At 35.7% G+C, this 21553-nt stretch overlaps 1 protein-coding gene across 3 annotated transcripts; it reads right to left on the reverse strand.

Moving 5' to 3' along the window:
* Positions 1-282: 282 nt before the first annotated feature.
* Positions 283-17921, reverse strand: LOC131068389 (disease resistance protein RUN1). 3 transcript variants are annotated; one of them, XR_009112004.2, is made up of 8 exons: positions 17727-17921; positions 17316-17450; positions 16903-17213; positions 16630-16787; positions 14320-15326; positions 13753-14025; positions 798-1097; positions 285-701 (listed from the first exon to the last, which is right to left on the reverse strand). XR_009112004.2 is itself a non-coding variant. In XM_058003570.2 (7 exons), exons 1-7 carry the CDS (start codon positions 17919-17921, stop codon positions 1086-1088), a joined length of 2091 nt encoding a protein of 696 aa, XP_057859553.2. In that variant the 3' UTR covers positions 283-1085. The 3 variants fall into 3 exon arrangements, 2 of the variants coding, with proteins under 2 accessions (XP_057859553.2, XP_057859551.2); XM_058003570.2 differs by having other exon boundaries at positions 283-1097; XM_058003568.2 differs by lacking the exons at positions 285-701; positions 798-1097 and adding an exon at positions 12628-13663.
* Between the last annotated feature and the right edge of the window lie 3632 nt (positions 17922-21553).

A 21553-nucleotide genomic window follows, 5' to 3' on the forward strand; every position in this document is an offset into this window, starting at 1 on the left:
ATAAGAAAGAGAAACTGTGCAATAAAGTATACAAACCTGCAACCAATCCAGCTAATATTAATAACCACGAGTACATTCATTCTGCATGAACCTAGTAGGCAAAAGCTATATGTCATCAATCCCATTGGTAAAATCTTCATGGCCGAAAAGTTCTTTTATCCCCCTTGATCATATTTCACTAAAAACATTGACAAGACATGAGTTCACAATGATTAAAAAAATTAAAATAAAAATGTAAAAAATTTCAATGGCTAGTGGTGACTTCGATTTCTTTAACTAATTTATTGTAGTGTTTCACGTAAATTTAGAATTATGATCACTATGTTTTTGACTCTAGTCATAATTGTACAGATTTTTGTGTAAGAAAGGAGGAAAGTTTATTGGAGACTTGTAATATTTTTTTTAATGAATTAGAGTCATATATTAAAACTAAGGGGTGGCATAGAATCATGTCCAATAGCTAAATCAACGAAGCTGGGAGACAGAAGCATCCAGCCCCCAAAAGGAAACAATTGCGCAAGTCATATGCTTGAAGTTCATAAATATAAGCATAACAAAGATAAAAAGAAAACTAAGCCACAAGTACTATAAAATCAGCACTAGGAAGGGCACCTCAGTCAACTGGGTATCCCACACTCCATTACTCAAGTCTTTTCCATCATCCACTGTCTTCTAACTGGTGAGAGTGGTGTCCTCTCTCTCTGTAATGAAATCTTATGGTTAGGAATCTTACACACCTAGCAGAAATTGAGTACTGCTTGGTGGTGAAATGGCAAGCACTAGGCAAGAAAACTTACCCTGATTGTTTGGGGAGAAAAGGGGCATCCATGCCTTTGAGAGGACCTTGGAGAGTGGTAAGTTAGTGGCAACCATCCACCCTAGCAGCCGGCAGGAGGAGTCCAGCCAAAAGTCTGCTTAGTCAGTAGTGGAGAGAAGCCTCTACGCCACTGAGAGGACTCTAAAAATGGCTGCTCTGCTACCTGCGGTGGAGGGATCTATTATGAGGTGGTGAAGAGGGCTTGACCTTGGCAGCACTGCAGGGATCGTTCCCCCAGATGCTAATCTTCACGGGCTAGTTTATTGGCTCAAACTTGTATCTACATGAACACATTAGAAATTATCAGTGATATAGAGTGACTAGTGAAATTGGAATCTACAACAGTTATACCAAATATAACAGAATTATTATATTTTCTTATGCAAAAAAGGATTTTCAATATAAAAGTCAAAAGAGTGTAAATAGTTGGGACCATAACTGAACAAAATATTTTGCCAAGTAAAAGGCTTATGACTTGGTAGAAAACATCATGAATCATTGCCAAGCCTTCTATGCATGAGCGCAAAACCAAAAAAGATGCATCAGAATTTCTAGTTGTCCACAAAGTGAGCATCTTGGATTAGAAACACCAAGGCATGTTAGACAATTGCCAATAGAAAGACACCTGATAAAGAAAACAAGGAAAAGTGAATAATTTTGGACTCCATCACTGCTTTCAAGGCCATTCGGAAATGCTTGTCCTAACAGACGATTTGAACAATCAATCTTGGACTTATATTAAATAGTTGCTAATAGAAATGCCTTGGTAAAGTACATACTAGGAAAAGTGAGCAATCTTGAGCTCCAACACCAGCTTCAAAACTATTTGAAAGCGTTTGTCCTATTAGGAAAAGCAAGCAATCAATATTTTACTTTTGTAGGCATATGGTTTGCAAAGTTTTGTTTTGCAAATCATGTTTCTTTTGTGGGTTGCAGACAAACTTTTCTTTATGTAGTAGCAGCTTTCAAATAGGCAGTGATAGGTTTTCGAGTAGGGTTTGAATAGGGTGTTTGAAGATTTTTATCAGGATTGGCAGTAAAGCAACAGGCAGCATTCCTCATATATTGAGTGGTTGTGTAAAGTACATAAATGGGAACAATTGGATCTATTTACTTGTCATTTTAGTAAGTGCAAGCAAGTGCAGTAATTCATTCCTAGCTCTAGGGTTACATGTTGACCCATTTTTCCTCTAGTAGGGACCTCCAGGCACGGGCAGTCTTCTATTCGCACCTTTTATGAAACTATTTTTTCTCTATATTTTATTCTTCTTTATCTACAATGGGAGACAAACAACCTCAAAACAAGCAAACTAAAAATAATAAAAACAAACGCTTATAAAGATTGCAAATTCCCATGATGTAAACAACAATGTTTGTGAACCTAGGGAAAAGTGGTCTGACCCAAGCAAAAATAGCATTAAGAGACAAAAAAGGGAAATGAGTGGTGGTGAATGCAAAGCAGTGCCATAGCATAGGATATCTCATGCAATAATGGAGCAAACAAAAAGAAAACAGGCACAAAAGAAAATAACTATTGAGCAAGTACAAAGGGTACAGATCCAAACAAAAAAGGTTACATTCCAAATAGGGAATGATGAGCAAGAGGAAGAGGAAGAGGTTTACAATCCTACATCAACTCCCCTTGCTCAACACATTTATGTGTGCGAGAGTTATTGAATGTCAATAGCAGATTGGAACACATAGAAGTTAGGGAGCATAAAAATAATTGCAAGGTTTGCTTAATCTCAGAAACAAACCAAAAATTAGAAGAGGCTAATAGAATATTCAAGGAGCAAGTAGAAATGCTTCAAAAGACCTTAAAGTAAGGGAAAATGAATGTCAAACCATGAAACAAACCTGGCAAACTGAATAAGAATCAACCAAAACAAGCATAAACCTGACAGATTCAATAGTTGTAGGAAAGGAACTCAAGTATCTCAACAAGCAAATATGCCGAAGGTATAAGAGAGTAATATGAGAAACCATTCAAAGGAGGTCAAATTATGGACCTAAGTGGTGGAACATTAAATAAAAAGACATAAGAGGCAACCACAAAAAAATTGGAATACAAGAAAGAGAACAGAAAGCAAGATATTCATATGATAGATTAAAAAATTTAATTATCAGAGAGGTAAGTGACCGTGGTGAAGTTGAAAACATAACTAGTCTTATGAGAGCCTTTTTCAGAGACAAACTACAATGGAAAGGACAATTTTTTTGAAGCAAGGAGGGTTGGAAAGATAACATAAGAAAGTAGTATGTATTAAAGTTGTCATGATGAAAATAGAGGAAAAAAAGACAAATTCTAAGCAATAGGGTCTTTTGAACGGTTCACTTTCTTATGTCAGTGAAGACTTAATTGATAATTCCAATGCAGGAAGAGGAGAGAAGGGGCGATTTGGAAAAAGGGAAACAAATAATGGAGGTAATGGTTCAAAAATGGAAAAAAAATCATTGCTAATCAAATTACTCAAAATACATTACTAAACAGGAAGGCAGCAAAGAGAGAGCAAAGAAAATAATGGCAATAGGGAATGAAATTAAACAAACATGGGTAAAAAGAGGCAAGTCTTATGCTTTGAGTCATCAGCTCCAAGGTACATGGCAAGTAGACCCCTCATAGGACCATTTAAAATTATAGAGGTTACCCTTGGAGGAGGGGATGTGGGTTACAGCCTATCGCAGAAAGGAACTTAATCTGTCTCACAGAAACCCATGAGCACAATGCTACAAGATTCCTATTTTTGAAGGATTTACAAAAATTGTAAACAACAGGAAATTGCAAAGGATATAGAGGAATAATGGTTTGAGTAATTGAAACTTGACACAAATATTCAGTTGAAAAAGAAGACCCAAATAAGTAATACATTTGGATTAAAATAGCAAAAAATAGAAGACACATCAGAATTGCAGCTTGTTATTTTGCTCTGTAGGCTTCAAACATTTATAAAAAGTGTGGCAGGGATGTTGAGAATGCTTACGGAACCTTTTTGAAAGATATATTATTATACTCTCAACATGGAGAAGTATTTCCTTTAGGAGATTTCGTGCAAGGACAACAAAACAGCAAGCCAGAATTCTACGCAGCAAGGAAAATAACGATCCTTTATGGCTTGCCTAAGAGAAAAACCATTAATTGTCAAGATTCTCAAAGGATAAAGGGTATTTTAATCATTTTGGTGAAGAATTACTAATTTTATGCTGCACATATCGTTTGATTATTTACAATGGAATGTGTAGGTAGAAGAAATTCATTTTACATTCAAAACTTATAATGGAGTAAGTGTTGATGTGTTTTTTATGCACATGTGAACACAGAATAAAATACCTTGAGTATCTTATCCTCTCTTGAACAAAGTTATTCGAATGTTGAAGATTTGCGTAAGGATCAATCGAAATAACTCCAAGGTTCTAGTATGTAGGGTCTCTACGTGTGGATAAGCTCTTGTGGTATGATGTGATTTTGTTGGAATCACAAGGGAACTTACATTCGACTGCCCGAGCGTTTAATCTACTTGAACTTGAATCCTATCTATTAACTGGAAGATAAAGAAATATCAAAAGATACGGGGTTTGGAGAATCTAATCTAAGACCTAGAATGCAAGAAGATGGATGAACGACTAGGTGGAGTCCAACTGGGCTGGGTCTGACCATCAGGTTGAACAATCCGACACCAACTCAGTGCGATCTTCTAAGGGATGCTTTGAATATATTCAAATCGTACACCATCAGACACTGATCACCATTCAAGTTAATGCATGAACAATAGACGCATAACGACTTGAGATTAAGCTCATTATATGCCAGTTGACCACACAGGGCACACTTACAATCAACAAGAGGCTAGTGGTTTGGACTAGGTGGATTCCACGCGTGTGCATTCAATAACTTCCTTCATTCAATCTAATTATTTACCATCTAAAATGAAGATTCAACAAGAAACCATGCATATTGCAAAGAAACAACACACTTCACCTTAACTTCAATGAAAATGGAGTTCATTTACAATTTAGGCAACAATTTCTTGCCTTTTCCTCCTATTCTATTCTAATTGCTATTCTATTCACTATTCTAACTACTAACTCTTTAGCTATTCTAACCTCTATTAACCAACTATTAACCTCTACAAATGAAGAGCCAGAGCCTTATATAGGGAGCTCTTTATAATTTGATGGCTCTGATTGATTTAGAATGAATGGCTAGGATTATAAAGTGAAAACCCTAATTAGGGTTTGTTACAACAAACTCCTTTAGCCAATGAGAAAATTACATTCAAAATTTGAGAACCAGGAACAGTGACTGGGATGCCACCTTGTCTTGCGTCTGTGCCTGATGAAGGAACTTAGTATTTCTTGATATTGAATGTGATGATGATGAGAAGCTAACTTTGATTAACTTTTCTGAAACTAACTGCTTCTTTCAACGTACCCTTGCACTGACATTGGTTGATACTCCTCTGTCCTTGATGTACGAGATGAATGATGTACCTCTCCTTGACTCCCTTGTGTTCGATGAGGCCTCTTCAGGGTCGAGTCACTCCTCCTCTAGTAGCTCACTTCGCCTTGAAGTGCTTGTAAGATCCTTCTTTTGATATCTTGTGTTCTCTCCATGTAGTAGAATGAGGTCCTTGAGGATAGCTTGGTCTATTACTTGCAACCCTTTGAACACTTGAAGTCCACCAACTTGGAAGCACTTTGAGTCCTCCTCCATGCATTTGAGGTGTCCTTGATGATGATGGAACTTGTAGAGGTTGCCCTTGTCCTGGCCTGATCTTCTCCCAAATTGATTTGATTGACCTGCAAAACAAACAAAAGATGATTAAGAATACATGACATATTCATTCTAACATAGCATTTCTTACCTTAAATCATCAACAAGAAGGCATTAAGATCAAATTCGTTCTGGATCCCTTGGAAGGACAGGCCCATAATGAGATTTTCGCTCAGGACCCTCTCCAGGGAAAGGCCCTATAATGAAATTCGCTTTGGACCCTCTGCAAGGTACAAGAGCAAATTTAGCAATTTACTTAATTCCCTAATCATAACTCATTCTTCAAGGCATTAGACTTCATAACTGTGCTCTTTCTAGGTATAGACAAGTTGCTTGCTCCCAAAAATTTCTTAGGAACGGGATCATTCAAGGGCCTAGGCAAAACAAAAGACCTCCTAGAAATTTTGCTTTGGACCCTTTGGAAGGGTTAGGAGCGAAATTTGTGATTTAGCTTCAATTCTATCATTTCATTGCCTCAAATCACTTTTCAAAGGCAAGTACACATTAATCCTTTCCCAACCATGCCTTAGGAACCAAGACCCTGGTCTTAACAAGGAGCAAAATATAGTTTTTAGGAAATTTCGCTTTGGACCCTTTGGAAGGGTCAAGAGCGAATTAGCTATTTTGCTCAATTTTCCTTCACTTTCTCATCATTTTCTTTACTTCAATTATTTCCAAGGCATGATAATGTCCTAGTTGAGGTTCCAAGGCATGAAATTAGTCCATTTTTGAAGCAAAAGGGAGGGTCTTAGGAAATTTCGCTTTGGACCCTTTGGAAGGGTCAGCAGCGAATTTTGTCTTTTGACCTCAAATCCATCATTGCCTTCACTTCCATTTAGGTCTTAAGGCAAGTATATATCCATCCTCCCTCAACCATGTCCTAGGAACAAAGATCTTGGTTTGAACAAGGAGGAAAATAGTGTTTTTAGGAGAATTCACTTTGGACCCTTTGGAAGGGTCAGGAGCGGAATTCTTCCTAGGCCAAATTTCTTCATCTATTCATCCATTTGTCCTTTCTTTGCCTTGAATTTCACTTACTACACCTCCTCCCATCACCATCAAGTCAATTTGCTATCAAAACAAGGTTCATTAGGAAAAATAGAGTCTTGCTAGGAATTTCGCTCTGGACCCTTTGGAAGAATCAGGAGCTTAAAAAGAATTTCGCTTTGGACACTTTGGAAGGGTCATGAGCGAAATTTACATTTTGCTTGATTTTCCTTCACAAACTCCATTTCCAATCCTTTATCATCAACAACAAGTCTTTTGCCTTCAAAAATGTTTGGGAATGAGTTAGTTTGTAGGTTTGAGCAAGATATAATGATTTATGGAGAAATTCACTCTGGACCCTTTGGAAGGGTCAGGAGTGAATTTGCTCTTTTTGGTTCAATTCTCATCCTTTTTCACTTAGCTTTGCTTTAGACTTGATCTTTGATCCTTTTCTCAGCCATGCATGACCACCATTCAACGTCCCTAGTGAAGAGATAAGCCATTTGGAGGATTTCGCTCTAGACCCTTTGGAAGGGTCAGGAGCTTAAAATTTTTTTCGACCCTTTGGAAGGGTTAGGAGCGAAATTTGCAATAATGTTCAAATCCTTTACTTTTCATCACTTCCCTTTGTTTCACACATCAATACTCTCTCAACTACGCCATAGGGATAAGGTTTATGAGGCAAATTATGACCAAGGAGGGAGATATAAGGGAATTCGCTTTGGACCCTTTGGAAGGGTCAGGAGCGAATTTGAGGAATTAGCCTTAGACACCATCCAAACACTCAAACTTCACCCTCAATCACATTGCTCTCACCTCAAGACATGCTAACAAACCACCTTAAGGAAGCGCCTAGTCAAAATGTTGAATGAAAAGTATATTTAATCAATTTCGCTTAGGTACCTCTGGAAGGACAAGACCTATCTAGGAATTTCGCTCTGGACCCTTTGGAAGGGTTAGGAGCGAAATTTTTCTTTTTGCACAAATTCCTCACTTTTCCTCATTTCACTTGGTTTAGCTCATTTCCAAAGGCATATATAAGTCCATTTTTCATTCACTCAAGGCGTGGAATCAAGGATTTTAACCTATGCTAGAAGCAGGAGAGGTTTTCAGAGAAATTCGTTCTGAACCCTCTAGAAGGGTCAAGAGCGAAATTCATGTTTAAGGGTCAATTTCCTCATCCCATCTCGTTCCAACTTGTTCACAAGGCAAAAAAATGGGTCATTCCTCACTCAGTCAAGATGTAGGAGCAAGCTTTGAGGTCGACTGGGAGCAAAAGAGGTTTCTAAGGAAATTCATTCAAATTCTTCATCACTTCCTTGACTAAATGCCCTAGGTCTTAAAGGCAAGGCCACCCTAGCAGCATATAAGGGCTTCCTCAAACTCAATCAAGACCTAACCTAGAAACAAGAGCAAGGCCTGACCTAGAGAAGGCTTTCAAAGAGACCCTGACCTGGACCACCTACTGACCCCCCTCAACTCAAGCAGAGCCTGCTATCCTCATGAGCCCCCTGGTGACCCTTCAATGCAAAGACTAATAGCCAAGACCAGGCAACCAAGCAAACTAAACTAACCCCAGAAAGCAAAAAATAGGGGTCCCCATTTGCAATGGGGCAATGTGTGAATACATCACAACAGTAAGCAATGTTGATTATGTCATTGCTCGCAAAATCTGATAAAAAGGTTAACGGGGGTACTAATTGAAGATTCTTTTATGTAATTAAAATCAGACCATAGCCCAGTTATGTATAAAGCTGTCAAGGCGGGAATGGAATCAGCATGTGTTAAAAGTGCAGCCCAGTCAACTACCTACAACATAGGGAAACATTCTGATAACCCAACGGAATTGTTTTATCTTAAAGGAAACATTAAAGAAAAGAATTAAGGAGGGGAAAAGAACAAAAATATAAGGTTTTGAAAGCTGCAAAGCTAACAAATATAATTTAAGAGGCACTTGAAAGACAAAAGAGCAAAAAGTAGAAAGAGGAAAATAAGTTTTTTTGGCAAATGGTTGGTATGATGAAGATTGCAAAGCTGCAAAGAGAGCTCTAAAAGAGCTAGGTGAAGAGGAGGCAAACAAACAATTGTACAAGTAGATAGCAAAAGCAAAAAAAAAAGAATTTATAAACACAAGGAGAGAAGAACCAATATATTTAGGGAAGAATAATCCACAATTATTTTATAGGAAATTTCAAATAAAAAATCAAACTAAGAATAACATTTCAACTACCGAATGGCTTGAATATGCACAGGAATTGCATGAACAAGAGGCCAAGGAAGAGGGACCTTCCATGGTCATCGCAACAACAAAATTATTCACTTAACAGGAGGTGAAGGAAGGTATTAAGAAGATGGATATAGGTAAGCCCTGCAACATTGAGGGGCTACAAGCACAATACTCAATATGGAGAATGAGAAACCTTTGCTCTCATATTAAGCAAATATTCAATAACATCATTGAACATGGGTTTCCAAGAGATTGGACAACTAACCTAGCAATACCTCTCTGTAAGAGTGGAGATGTAAACAGTTCCTCTAATTGTTGGACCATCATGATCAATTCTTTGGTTGCAAATCTGTTTGGATTTTGGAAGCATGGTTGAGCATAGAGTCAACAAGTGGATAGAAGGATAAGATTAGAGAGCAAAAGGGCTAGTAGGTTTCAAACCAAAACTCTCAACAATAGGTCATGTCATTATGTTGAAGCGTATCATTGAAAAATTATGGAACAAAAAAGAGGAAGCTTATTGTTGTTTTGTGGACTTCAAGAAAGATTTTGACGCAATTCTTAAGAGTAAGTTATGGAGTAGAATGATGGATCTTGGCATACTAGAGCAATATAGAGTGGCAGTCCATGGACTTTATGAAGAGATTCAAGTAAAAATCAAAACTCAAGCAAGCCTTTCAAAGATTTGTAGGAGCAACATTGGAGTTAAGCATGGATGCCCACTATCCCTTACCTTATGTGGCTTATATATCAACAAACTAGAAGAATGATAATATTTGCATGGAATGGATGTTGTTTTTTTGGAAGAGTATGTTGTGAGGCTTCTTTTGTACATTGGTGATCTCATTTTGATTGCAAGGTCTACTCAAGGGCTGCAAGAACACTTAAATACCTTGAAGGCAGTCCATGGACTTTATGAAGAGATTCAAGTAAAAATCAACTCAAGCAAGCCTTTCAAAGATTTGTAGGAGCAACATTGGAGTTAAGCATGGATGCCCACTATCCCTTACCTTATGTGGCTTATATATCAACAAACTGGAAGAATGATAATATTTGCATGGAATGGATGTTGTTTTTTTGGAAGAGTATGTTGTGAGGCTTCTTTTGTACATTGGTGATCTCATTTTGATTGCAAGGTCTACTCAAGGGCTGCAAGAACACTTAAATACCTTGAAGCCCTTGTTATTGGCTATGCATTCCTCGAGTATTGTACCAAATTGGTCCAAGTACTAGTCTTACATTGGGAGTGGCATGGGTTTGTCCAAGATATTGCCGAGTCATCCCAGGTTCATTGTGGGTTCAAAACCAAGGGCTGGGCAAATAAAGCACCAAAAAAAACCATTAAAAAATAAAATAAATTATGAACAGAAATGTGCCAAATAATTAATTTTTTCCTCAAGCAATAAAATTGTGAAAATAGTGTGTACCATGAAGTTTTGTGTGGTTTCAAATGCCTTAATTTGGGTTTGGTAGTGGGGGCTCTGCCTCTTAAGCCTGCCTTGTATCGCAACAAGGGCATTGCTCTTAGATTCCTTGAGGGGTGCTGCCCCTCAATCCCATTGCGGTCTCCACTCATAGATCCCCACTAGTTATTGGATCTCTTGTTACATAAGAAACACAATTGCAATGAGGGGCTTTGGGAGTTGGGGTCCAAAACTAACAACTTAGACAATTATCTTTTATCACTAGCATAATATCATTGATCAATGATGAAGTATCATACTATCAAAGATTCAAATGCCATTATTACTATAAACTATAATATCATATGATATATCAAATGTCTTTGCAATATTATATTTTTTAAAATATTTTTGCATATATATATTACAGCCATACCCAACTGTTTTACAGCCATATCCAACCGTACTGTACCCAAGAATTCTTTTTACAGCCATATACAACCATACTGTACCCAAGAATTCTTTTTGCTATATTGGGGTATCAAAACCTTGTACTTGTACGTCACTTTGTACCAAAACTGACAACTTAGCTTTAGCAAGGAGGTGGGTAAGTTTACATCAGCAAGACAAAGATCCCAGCCTTTTCCAACCAAAAGAAAAAAAAAATCAGCCTAACTTTTATTTTGAAAGGGGGTATTCTATTATTGAGCAATTTTTTGGATTAAACTGTGTGTTTTTTATTTGACATTTCGGATCACGCCCAGTGATTTATCATCAAGAAGAGGAATAAGAGGTATTCTAGAAGAAGTAACAAAGTTTAAAATTTAAATATCTTTGGATTGATTCAACAACAAACATAGTTGGGAAACTTGCAAAAGGAAGAGAACTTTAGGAGGCTGGAGAGCACATTCCACATTACAAGACAGAAGCAAAGAGGCTGAGTTATGGTATTAAAAAACTATCCAGATTCTATTCAGGCTATTAGTAATTTTGGTGGTGCTTTATGGATGTGAATTGTGGGCTAGCAGCACTTAGAAATAAAATAGAGACATTCAAAATAAAACCTTGGTTCCTTATGAGGTTCTCCGGACACAAATATGTACCTTTCCTATAGAGGCAATTGCTATGGTTTGTCTCATGATATTTAAAAGAGTGAATAGATTGCCTAAGGTTTTCACCAAAGAAGTTTTGAATGAAAGAAAGAAGACTTGGATGAAATGAAACATCGAATAGACGAACAAATGGAAGATCAACTTGAATGCATGTCCCAAAAATAACAAAGAAATAGAGACATTTATTATGTGCAATTTCCACTATTCTATGTGGGAAAGGACAATAGGGAGAAAGAGAAAATATTATCATGATGAATAAAACATTATGTATTGTCATCACCAAAAGGGCTATACAGAGGCATATCCCTTGGGGAGTAAAGATGCTCATAACCCAATTGAGGACTAATTCACATCATCTTCGGGGTGAAACATGTAGATGGAAGAGGCCAAAAGAAGAATGGGAGGAAAGAGTATCTGTCTTTTACACAACTAGAGCAGTTGAGTCAAAGAAACACGTTATTTTAGATTGTGAAGCTTACAATGACATTTGGACCAAATACATGGGTACTTCAGTAGTAGTTTATTTGTAGAATCTGTTCAAAGAGGATAATAGGGTAGCTTATCATCAAAGTAAATAGCAGACGATCAGTAATAAAGAAAGCTAAATGACTGGGTCAGTGATCCCTTAGGCTGTCCTTGGCCTCGTGGAAATTAAAAAGCTTCTATTGTATTCTTCTTTATATATTTTTTCACTGTCCATAATTTCTGAATAGTGACAGTTGATCTATGAGATTAATTTCAGAATATTATACTTCACAATATCACAATATTTCTGTTACAATTTTTAACACTAGCAAAAAACCTCCAATATAAAGAAAAACCAAGTATTTTCATTTGTTTTAGCCATATACTTATTTTTTAAAGAGCGCGTCATTAACATATATTCCCTATTATGACAGGCCTTGGGCCTAAACTGAAACTTATATATCATGGAATCATTTATAGACTACACGTTTTCAGATGTATGCTGAAGACAATTGTCTTTTTTCCTTTTTCTTTCCCTTTTTTCTTTTTTCAAACACATTTTTTTTTTTGATCGGTAATGGGCTTAAGTCGATGAGGTGTACATGCCTTACCCCCTTGTGGGATTTGAACTTTTGACCTCTCTTTCAAGAGCACAAGTTCTCCACCACTAGGCCAACTCAAGTTGTACTCTTGTGCTATGTGCTTATTAAACCTCCTACAGTTTTCTTTTGACAAACATGCCCAATATTTTTTAATATTTTATAATGTTACAATCCTTTTTTAAGATTCACTTAGTTTGGTAAAATATGTCACCAAAGTTTAATGATATAATATATCACCCTGTTGAATACCATATAGAGAGGCTAACATAATATACTTCTACTTTTTCCAGTGTACAGTGGATCTGTCTCAAACTTTCAAGTACATAAGCTACTTAAATGAAGTGCAGGGCTTGTCCTGTAGGCCATTAGGACCCCAGAGGGTGAAATCCTTACCCATTTGTTTAAGGGATGAAGGGACTTTTTTAAGATTATCGCAGCCTCTTAAATCTAGCAATTTTAAAGATTTCAGCCCGCTGAGATTGGAAGGCAATTCTTCCAACTTGAAGCAAGCAAATAATTTCAAATCCTCTAAAGATGCAAGCTGCCCAAAACTTGATGGCAAACTTTTCAACTTTGTGCAACATGTTAATTCCAAATTTGTTAAAGACTTGAGATGTCCAAAGCTTGAAGGCAATTCCGTCAATTCCACACAGTTGCAGCTTAATTCTGTTAAATTGTTGAGTTGCCCGAAATTGGAAGGCAGTTCTTTCAGTTGATCTGATCTTAGACTTAGTTTTTTTAAAGAGCTGAGTTGCCCAAAGGTCGAAGGCAATGCTTGCAATTTCCAGCAGCCTTCTAAATTCAAGACCTCTAAAGATCTCAGCTTACCAAAGCTAGAAGGTAATCCTTTCAATTCTAAGCATTCTGCTAAATTCAAATCCTTTAAAGACTGGAGTTTTCCAAAGCTTGAGGGCAATTCTTTCAATGTCCTGCAACCTGTTAAATTCAGCTCCTTTAAAGAGCTTAGTTGACTAATCAGCTCTGGCAAATACCTTAACAAAGCACCATTACAGATACTCAATTTTCTCAATGAAGGCAGGTCACATACTTGCCTGGGTAACTCATCCATTTTATCCCAATCATCTAATATCAGAGTCTGCAAGGCAATTAATTGATCAAGGCCAAATGGTAATCTCTGCAAATTTTTCAATTCTTTCAAATCCAGTTCTTTCAAGGAAGAGTTTTTGTGGCTGTGCATTGATTTGGATGCCTGTGAATGTGTGTATGTGCTCAGATCAGACTGCTCCATGGCTTTCACCACTCGTAATGTATTTGGTAACTGCGTTATATTCCAAGTACATTGTTGAGGATTTCTTACTATAAATTAAAATGTGCAAATGAAATATATATGTAGAACAGATGCCTTACCTGGTGCAAACTAAAGCCTTCCACGAAGATGGGGCCATGGAACACAGCCAATCGGTCCAGTTTCTGTAAATTCACGGGTAAACAAGGAATGTTGCCACCTATTCGAAGGAATCTTAGTTCTTTAAAATTTTGCTGGCTTTGTCTGTTGACTCTGATCTGATTTCCCAAGGCAAGAACTCTTAGTGAATCCTTCATTGAATTTAAGCTACTTTCTTGAAGTACATATGTGGACTTATCCTCCATAAGCCAGACTCCTTTGATTTCTTTGAGATTCTACAACATAAAACAAAAGCATTATAAATTACTAAATTAGTTTATTGGAAATAACCACCCGAGCCTGTCTAGATAAGAAAATGAGATTTAATAGTTTACATAGAGATAAATTTAATATAAATGACAGCTAATCTGCTTTTGAGATTGATCTAAACTGCGTAAAAGTTAAATCCTTTTGTAGCTTATACTGTTCCATAGATTCTGACAGGTCCTCATAGAGACGTAAATAAGAATATTTAACTATGCTATAAAACGTTATATTTACTGCTTTAGTAAGAGAGAATTAAAACATACCCGGCGATCATTTTCAGATAGAGCTTGTTGATCCATTATTCTATTAGACTGAGACATGTTACGTCCTTTGGCCATGATTACATCATGGACATTCAACTTGTTTTCATCAGATGAATTGACCAATGCTGCTTCTTCTAGGGATGTCACCTCTTCTGCCCCCACAATATATCGTACATGGTGGATGTCCCAGTTATTAAAGAAAGAGCAGATGTCTAAAAATGCCTCCTGAGTAGAAGCTTCAAACTCCTTGTATACAAAATCAACTAAACGGCCACTTAGGTTATCTTCTTTAATATCCTTTCCTTTTTCCAGTGCTTCAAGTATTTGAGAACATTTCTCAGCCTTGTATCCCTGCTTCTTCAAACGAACACCAACAATTTTGAGAACTAGTGGAATTCCATTACAAATCCGCACAATTCTGTCCATGTCATTTTTGTTGTAACGAGGATTTGAGGGATCCTCGCACAAGATTTTCTTTGCATTGTCGGGGGAGAGAGTATTCACACAATATTTGCGCCGCTCAAGACCACGTTCTACAAGGACATCTGCTACAGCCAAATTTCTTGTTGTGATGAGGATCCTGCTGTGTTGGGGAAGGCATTTCAAATTTTCAGGCAGAAGCTCTTTCAGGTAAGGTGCACGGAGAACGTTATCTATATAAATAAATGCAGGTTTATTTGCTTCACTTTTTAAAGCTTCCATAAGATGATACCGACCATCTGCACAATCTCTTATTATTACGTGTTTGCCATAATAATTTGGGAAAGCATCATTCAGGATTTTCTGTTGTAGGCTCTTAAAATCATTCTTGAAAGGTTCTTCATATAATTCAATTCCACAATAGTTGTAATCTTTCAGAATCGTTTTCGATTTCGCAACAACAGCTTTAGCAAGTGTTGTCTTTCCAATGCCTCCAAAACCATAAATAACCACAGCCCATGATGTCTTTTCCCTTGTGGTCATGTCCAGCAACTGCATTAGTTGGTGTATCTGCTGCTCGATCCCAACTGTAAGGAAGAAAAATTGCAAACACTGGTTACTTAATGACTTGAACTACTTGGAAGCCATTAAAAACTCAATTATATTTTTAAATTATAAATGGGACTCTTGTATTGAAAAGAGGGTTACAGTATACATGCAAGCTCTTTATAGTTTATTCTATTCAGAATAGGATGCATTTGATTTCACAGGTCAAGTTAAAACATAGAAGCTATATATTTGGAATACTGCTGCAGACAATTCTAGTTATAACTAAAGTTAGAGGAGTTTTGGGAATTCTTTATGTGGGAAAATGCAGGTTAATCCACTTATCAAGTTAAAACTTAGTAAATACTAAATACCTATGTCAAATCTTGGTACATGTAAGGGCCAATTTTTCAAACTAACCCGGGAAAAGTTCGATTATTACAAAGAACACGAAATAGGTGTGTGTGTGTGTGTGTATTGTGCCATGTAGATCGCAGAAACAAACACAAAATAGGTGTGTGTGTGTGTGTGTATTGTGCCATGTAGATCGCAGAAACAAACATGCTTCTATGATATTAATTAGACTACCACGTTATGCAATGCTTCCCCCTCGTAACATAGGATAGTACCGAAATACTAAAATAGGCTTAAAATAAAATATATCCACAAATGAAGATTTGAAGGAGCTGATTTAGCTAGAGAACTAATAGCCAACAAACGTCTGGTAGGAATCAAGCTACTGGAAAAGTAATGAAAGGAACCGAACTACAGAAAGAGATACTAGTAACTAGAGCTCTTAATCAATGATCACCTAATAAGAATAGCACTTCAAGAAAAAAATATTTTACAGAAGAGACGTCTAATTTGTCAGTTGAGAGTAGCTCATATCACATAGTAATCAAAGCTAGCAAAAGGCCGCACATCATGTTTTTTTGCTATAAGTCAAGGAGAAATCAAACAATTGACACACTAAATTATGCGCCATGAGATGAACAAGTTACAGGATCTTTGTAGCTTGCCCTTAGACTGTTTGGGTTGTTATGTTTAAGATATTCTAGAACAATTTTAAGTAATTCTGGAACAGAAAGAGGGAAATGTATCGACATAATGGCTCATTTAATTGTGTAATCCCATTAATCTAATGAAGTCTCTTGTTAATTTTAAAGGAAAAAAGAAACTTATTTCATCACAATATGCCATTACAAATAATTGAAAATGAAATCAACAAAGCAAATAAATTTGATTGCCAACGTATTCAAAGAGGTGCGAAGCTAGGTATCTATCACAATACCAATGCAAAATTGGAAATTGTCTAGCGAATGTAATTAAGAATATTGTACTTACCTGCATAAGATGGATAAATAGGTTGTGATGGAGAGGCAATGATAGGCAGTTGGTGATTTACTGCTATTACAGCAGTCAAAGTGAGGTCCTGATAGAGCTGATTTATTTTTGATTGAAGATCACTCAAGCTCTTCGAGTTCACAAAAGATTTCAAAAAGCTGTTGAACATTAAAAAGTGGAATTTAGGTTCGGAAATAAAATGAAAAAATCATGGAGCATAATTTATAGAACCTTGGTTTGCTTCAATCTTGCAATAAAGATAAATATTCCAACCGGAAGAGTGCTTTGGAATTCAATTGAGAGGCACACATCATTGATCCTTCAACAATCAAGAAAATTGCCTCGCTGAATTTCTTCTCGTATTGTGGCATGTCATAGTTTAGTTGTCTGATATGACCAGCAAGCTTTAACATTTGCCTCAAGAGCTCCAAGCATTCAGTTCTATTTTCCCGCATTTGATCAATTTGGTCTAACAAATATGCTACAATAGATAGTCCTCCTATTATCCAGTGCATCTTACCAACAGCTTGTAATATTTCTGCAACAGGTTTTCTTGTTTCACCAAGCTGAAAAATGAAGTCTCCCTGTAAAAACACCACCACAAATTGGAACTTGCTGAAACTAATTTGAACATAATTTTTAGCTATTGTTGGTGGGAAGTGAAGGGTTATACAATTAGCAATCACCTTCTCCTGGCCTCTCTGAATATGCTTATTGACAAATTCGAGAAATGCACCACCACTGTTCAAAAGGGACCTCCATAAGCTACCATTTTCTGTTGTTTCTGATTCCACAATGCTCTTCCGCTTATCTTTTTTTGACTGCAATTAAAAGTAATACACATTACTTGGAAAGGAAACGCATTCTAAAAATGTTCCTTGAAGTCTCCTCTTTTTATTTTTGATTAAGCGGGATGAAGGGGGCAAGGATTTACTTTGAGAATAAAAACAAGGGTATATTTAAAAGTAACCCCAAAAATCTAGGAACAATGTTTTATAATTGAATAGGAAGATAGCCTGGAGCTAAGGGGGAACAGAGGGGTGGTGATGCACCTTTAGAACAAATTTATTGCAGGAAAAGCTCACTATTATACTCACCTTATTTTCAATAGAGTCCAAGAGCTTGTTAATGGCATCAATCACATTGTTTGCATCGCCTGCATTGTGGACCATTTTGAAGAGGTTGATGCAATAGCCAAGTGTCAGTGATGAATCTTCTGGGGGTTTTGATGATTGAACAGGAACTGTTGGAATTTTTGAAGAGATCGAACGGGAACTACTGGAATTGCCCATAGCTAATCTTGCTGATTTTCCTATCTTAATCCTGAGATGGCAAGCCTCGATTTCAAGCTCAGTTGCAGAGAAATCTGACAATGTATAATACCAAATGTATACTATTTACTGATGCCAAGCTATTCAGGTGATCTGAGGATTGGACCAGCCTGCTTAGATCAGCCTTAAATTTAAAATTTAGTATGAAGAATATATCTCGCTGCTAAAGCAAGAAGTATTCTGTCTCCCTCCCAGTTTACAAATCCCAATCGAAGGAGAAATTTTTTTTTTATCACTAAATTCAACTAGACATGACAACCTGGGTATATATGCTCGCATCTTTGTCAGCTTACATTATCCACATTAATTAAAAACAAAGTTTGGATGTACTCGGTGAAAAAGCATTATCTGGTATGTACTGGTTGTTCCAAGTTTGACATGTTCAGAAGCTAAGAGTTTGGATCCTCACTCGTGAAGAAAGCATTATTCGTATTATTCAAAGCTGGAGGGAATATTTATTGAAAATTCAACATTATGTTGCAGAGGAATACTTTTAAAGGATTCACTGGACCACAATATATATCAGATGACACGGATTAGCTTTAAAGCATTGCGGTAATGGGATGTAAGATTGGAATATAATCCTCCCTTTAAACAAAAAGTTTTATTCGTTAAATTATTTTGATCCTTATGCCGTTATTGTCCACTTACCTTGGAATTTGCCATGCATTAATAGAGGGATCGATTCTTGTACGGGAACATATAAAGCAGCGAACAAAAAGCTTGTAGATTATTACATTATTCATCTACTTTATATAATTGTATTTACTTAAATCACTCTTTTCAAAATGCGTTTGTAGATAATCAGTAATAGTATATATTATAATGTTATCTATATTATCTAAAACAAATAGTTTATCAAAATAGATTATTTGATAGTAGTAAAAAAAATTATGCGAGGAAGATTTTTTTTTATGCATTAACACACTTTAAAAAAATTAAAATTTTAATTATCTTAGTATATAATCTTTGTATTAAGGTTTTTCATAATTTTTTTGAAAAATGGTATTATAAAAAAGGAAGAGATAAATTGTTAGTCTTTAGAGTAAATTTTATTTAGACCATTTTTGCCGTTAGGGTTGATTTAAACTTCTCTATGTAAAAGGATTGTGTTTTTTTTTGTTTTTTTCAATGGAAGTTATAGAAAGAAAAGGTATGAAAGGAAAGATAAGAAGAGGAAAAAGGAAAAAGAAGTAGTTGAGATCAACAAGAGAATTGTTGATGTCTAGAAAAAAATGAATGTTTAGTTATTTTATTTTAGTAATGGCATCCAAATGGTCAATATACACAAATATTTATAGTGTTGCTAGCCAGGCATTGCACATTTATAGTTTTTAAGAGTCATTTTATGTAGTGTTTGGTAAAAAAAAACCTATATATATGTGCATTTCTATTGATCATTTGACAATACCTTTACACTATGTTACTAGTTTTTAAAGATGCATTATGTAACAAGTCCTATGAAAAATGCATTATTGTTAAAAATTATCATAGACTTATCTATGTATAATGCTATACACATTGTTTGATGAATTGAATCACTTATTGAATGTATTTGCATGTTTAATGTCTGTTTATCACAATATATTTTTATACAATTACAATGTGTTATGTACAATAAAAATATCATATGCATAAAAGTTAACCAAGACATGGAAATAAATAGAATAACAAGTATAATAATAATGTTGTTGATATGCATTGCACTATCACAAACATGTTATTAATTATGATTCACTTTTTGCCTTATCAAACCTAGAAATTCCTTTCTCTAGCATTTCTCTTGTTATAGTATTATTTGCTTCTATGCTCTTGATAATAGTATTTCTGCACTCTCCACAAAAATATTGCAATGCTCAAAGGTAATCACTATTTTAGCCATAGACATGGTAGTATTCAAACTACATAATGTAATCTAAACAAAGGTGCACGACATATCTAAATAAAAACTTTCAAAATAAGAATACATTAATTTTGAGTTACATATAAAAGAAAGCCAATTTTCAATCACATAAAATAAAGAATTTACAACTCAAATCATTTTCCTACTCTACATTGACATTTACAATTATTACAAAGCATAAGACCTTATTCTAAAGTAAAACATTTTAAGTTGCGAAACACAAGGGTTCATAATATATATCATAAACCATTCATATACCATTACGAGTTTAAATGATTATTTTGTTGGCAATTATCCATTTCGACAATTCATTGTTGAACATAATTCATTGTTGAACATATATGAAACAAGACTTATAGTGCAACTTAGTTTTTGCTAAAGATTTTTAAAGTGGTTTTATGATGAGTCTAAAGGATTAAGAGAGCTAAATTTATTGTATCACCATTCAACAAGAGTGTGATGATCATCATAAGTTGATTGTTGTGTTCTCAGTTTTTGTATTTGTTTGGGACCATGTATTGCAATGTTTACCCCCCAAAGATATTATTAAGTCTAGTAATATAAATTTGAGAAATATGTAGAGCTACTATCAAAGTAAATCAAGCACACTATTAGTAACTCAAACAACCATGATATTAACATGAGTTACATTCTTTTGTAATATACAAAGTAGGCTTTTTGTTGTAGATTGAAATTAATACCTTGAGCATATAATGAAATCTTAAAATGAAAACTAAAATGCTTTGCTAATGCTCAATTGTGATATTTTTTATGAATGAATGACAATATTACTATTAAAGGAAATAATTTTTACACATTCACAAAAAAAAGTATGGGTGGAAAAGTTGCCTTGAATTCCAAATGGGGTCAAGCTCAAAACCTACAACATAAAGTTAGTTGCTAAGCGGTGAAAGCTATATGGCTAGGGGTGACGAGGTTGGGAGAATGTGGGTGGCATGTTTAGGGGCCGCCCTTGTCATCTAGCTTTCCCCATACATCAATAGGGTATGCCATCTAATGGGGTTCCTATTTAGAAACAACACCTTCTTCATTGTTTACCTACTATTGTTGAGTGTCATAACAAGTGAAATAACTAAATCAAGTTGAGGAAAGTTGTTAAAAGTTGGCCATCCAATAAAACAACAATCATAGTCTTGGGAAGAAGCAAGATGAGGATGAGAGAGTTGAGACTACTTGTAGCTAAGTTTGCCTTTATATTTTTGTGTAGGGGGTTGAAAAGCTTGAAAGTGATCATCCCTATCACTACAAGTAGATTGGTTATATCCTGTCACAATGAGCAGATTGGTTATGACCACATCAATAGTCATGAATGAGATATCGTCTAGAAAGAGGTTGGAGTTGGTCGCAACTTGGCATCTATACCAGTGATCAAGAAGCAACCTACAAATGTCTTACTTCAAGTGCAACTTCGTTAGCTTGTAGTTGAATCTGCATAAGTACATTAGACCATAGTATAGCCTTAGTATAAAACAAAACATGAGTATCAGTAGAACTACTAGAAGTGATTATAATGTTCTTGTCTTTCCAAAAGCTAAATAAAACTTCCACCTTGGAAGCACATGAAATCAAGTAAAATGGTGAAAATTTTGGGCCAATCTTTGAAGATAATCATATAACATGAAAAAGTTTCAAGACTAAAGTCATCAATTCAATTACATGCAAACATAAG

The sequence above is a fragment of the Cryptomeria japonica genome, chromosome 5 (assembly GCF_030272615.1).
Source record: "Cryptomeria japonica chromosome 5, Sugi_1.0, whole genome shotgun sequence".
In the NCBI taxonomy this organism is placed as follows: domain Eukaryota; kingdom Viridiplantae; phylum Streptophyta; class Pinopsida; order Cupressales; family Cupressaceae; genus Cryptomeria; species Cryptomeria japonica.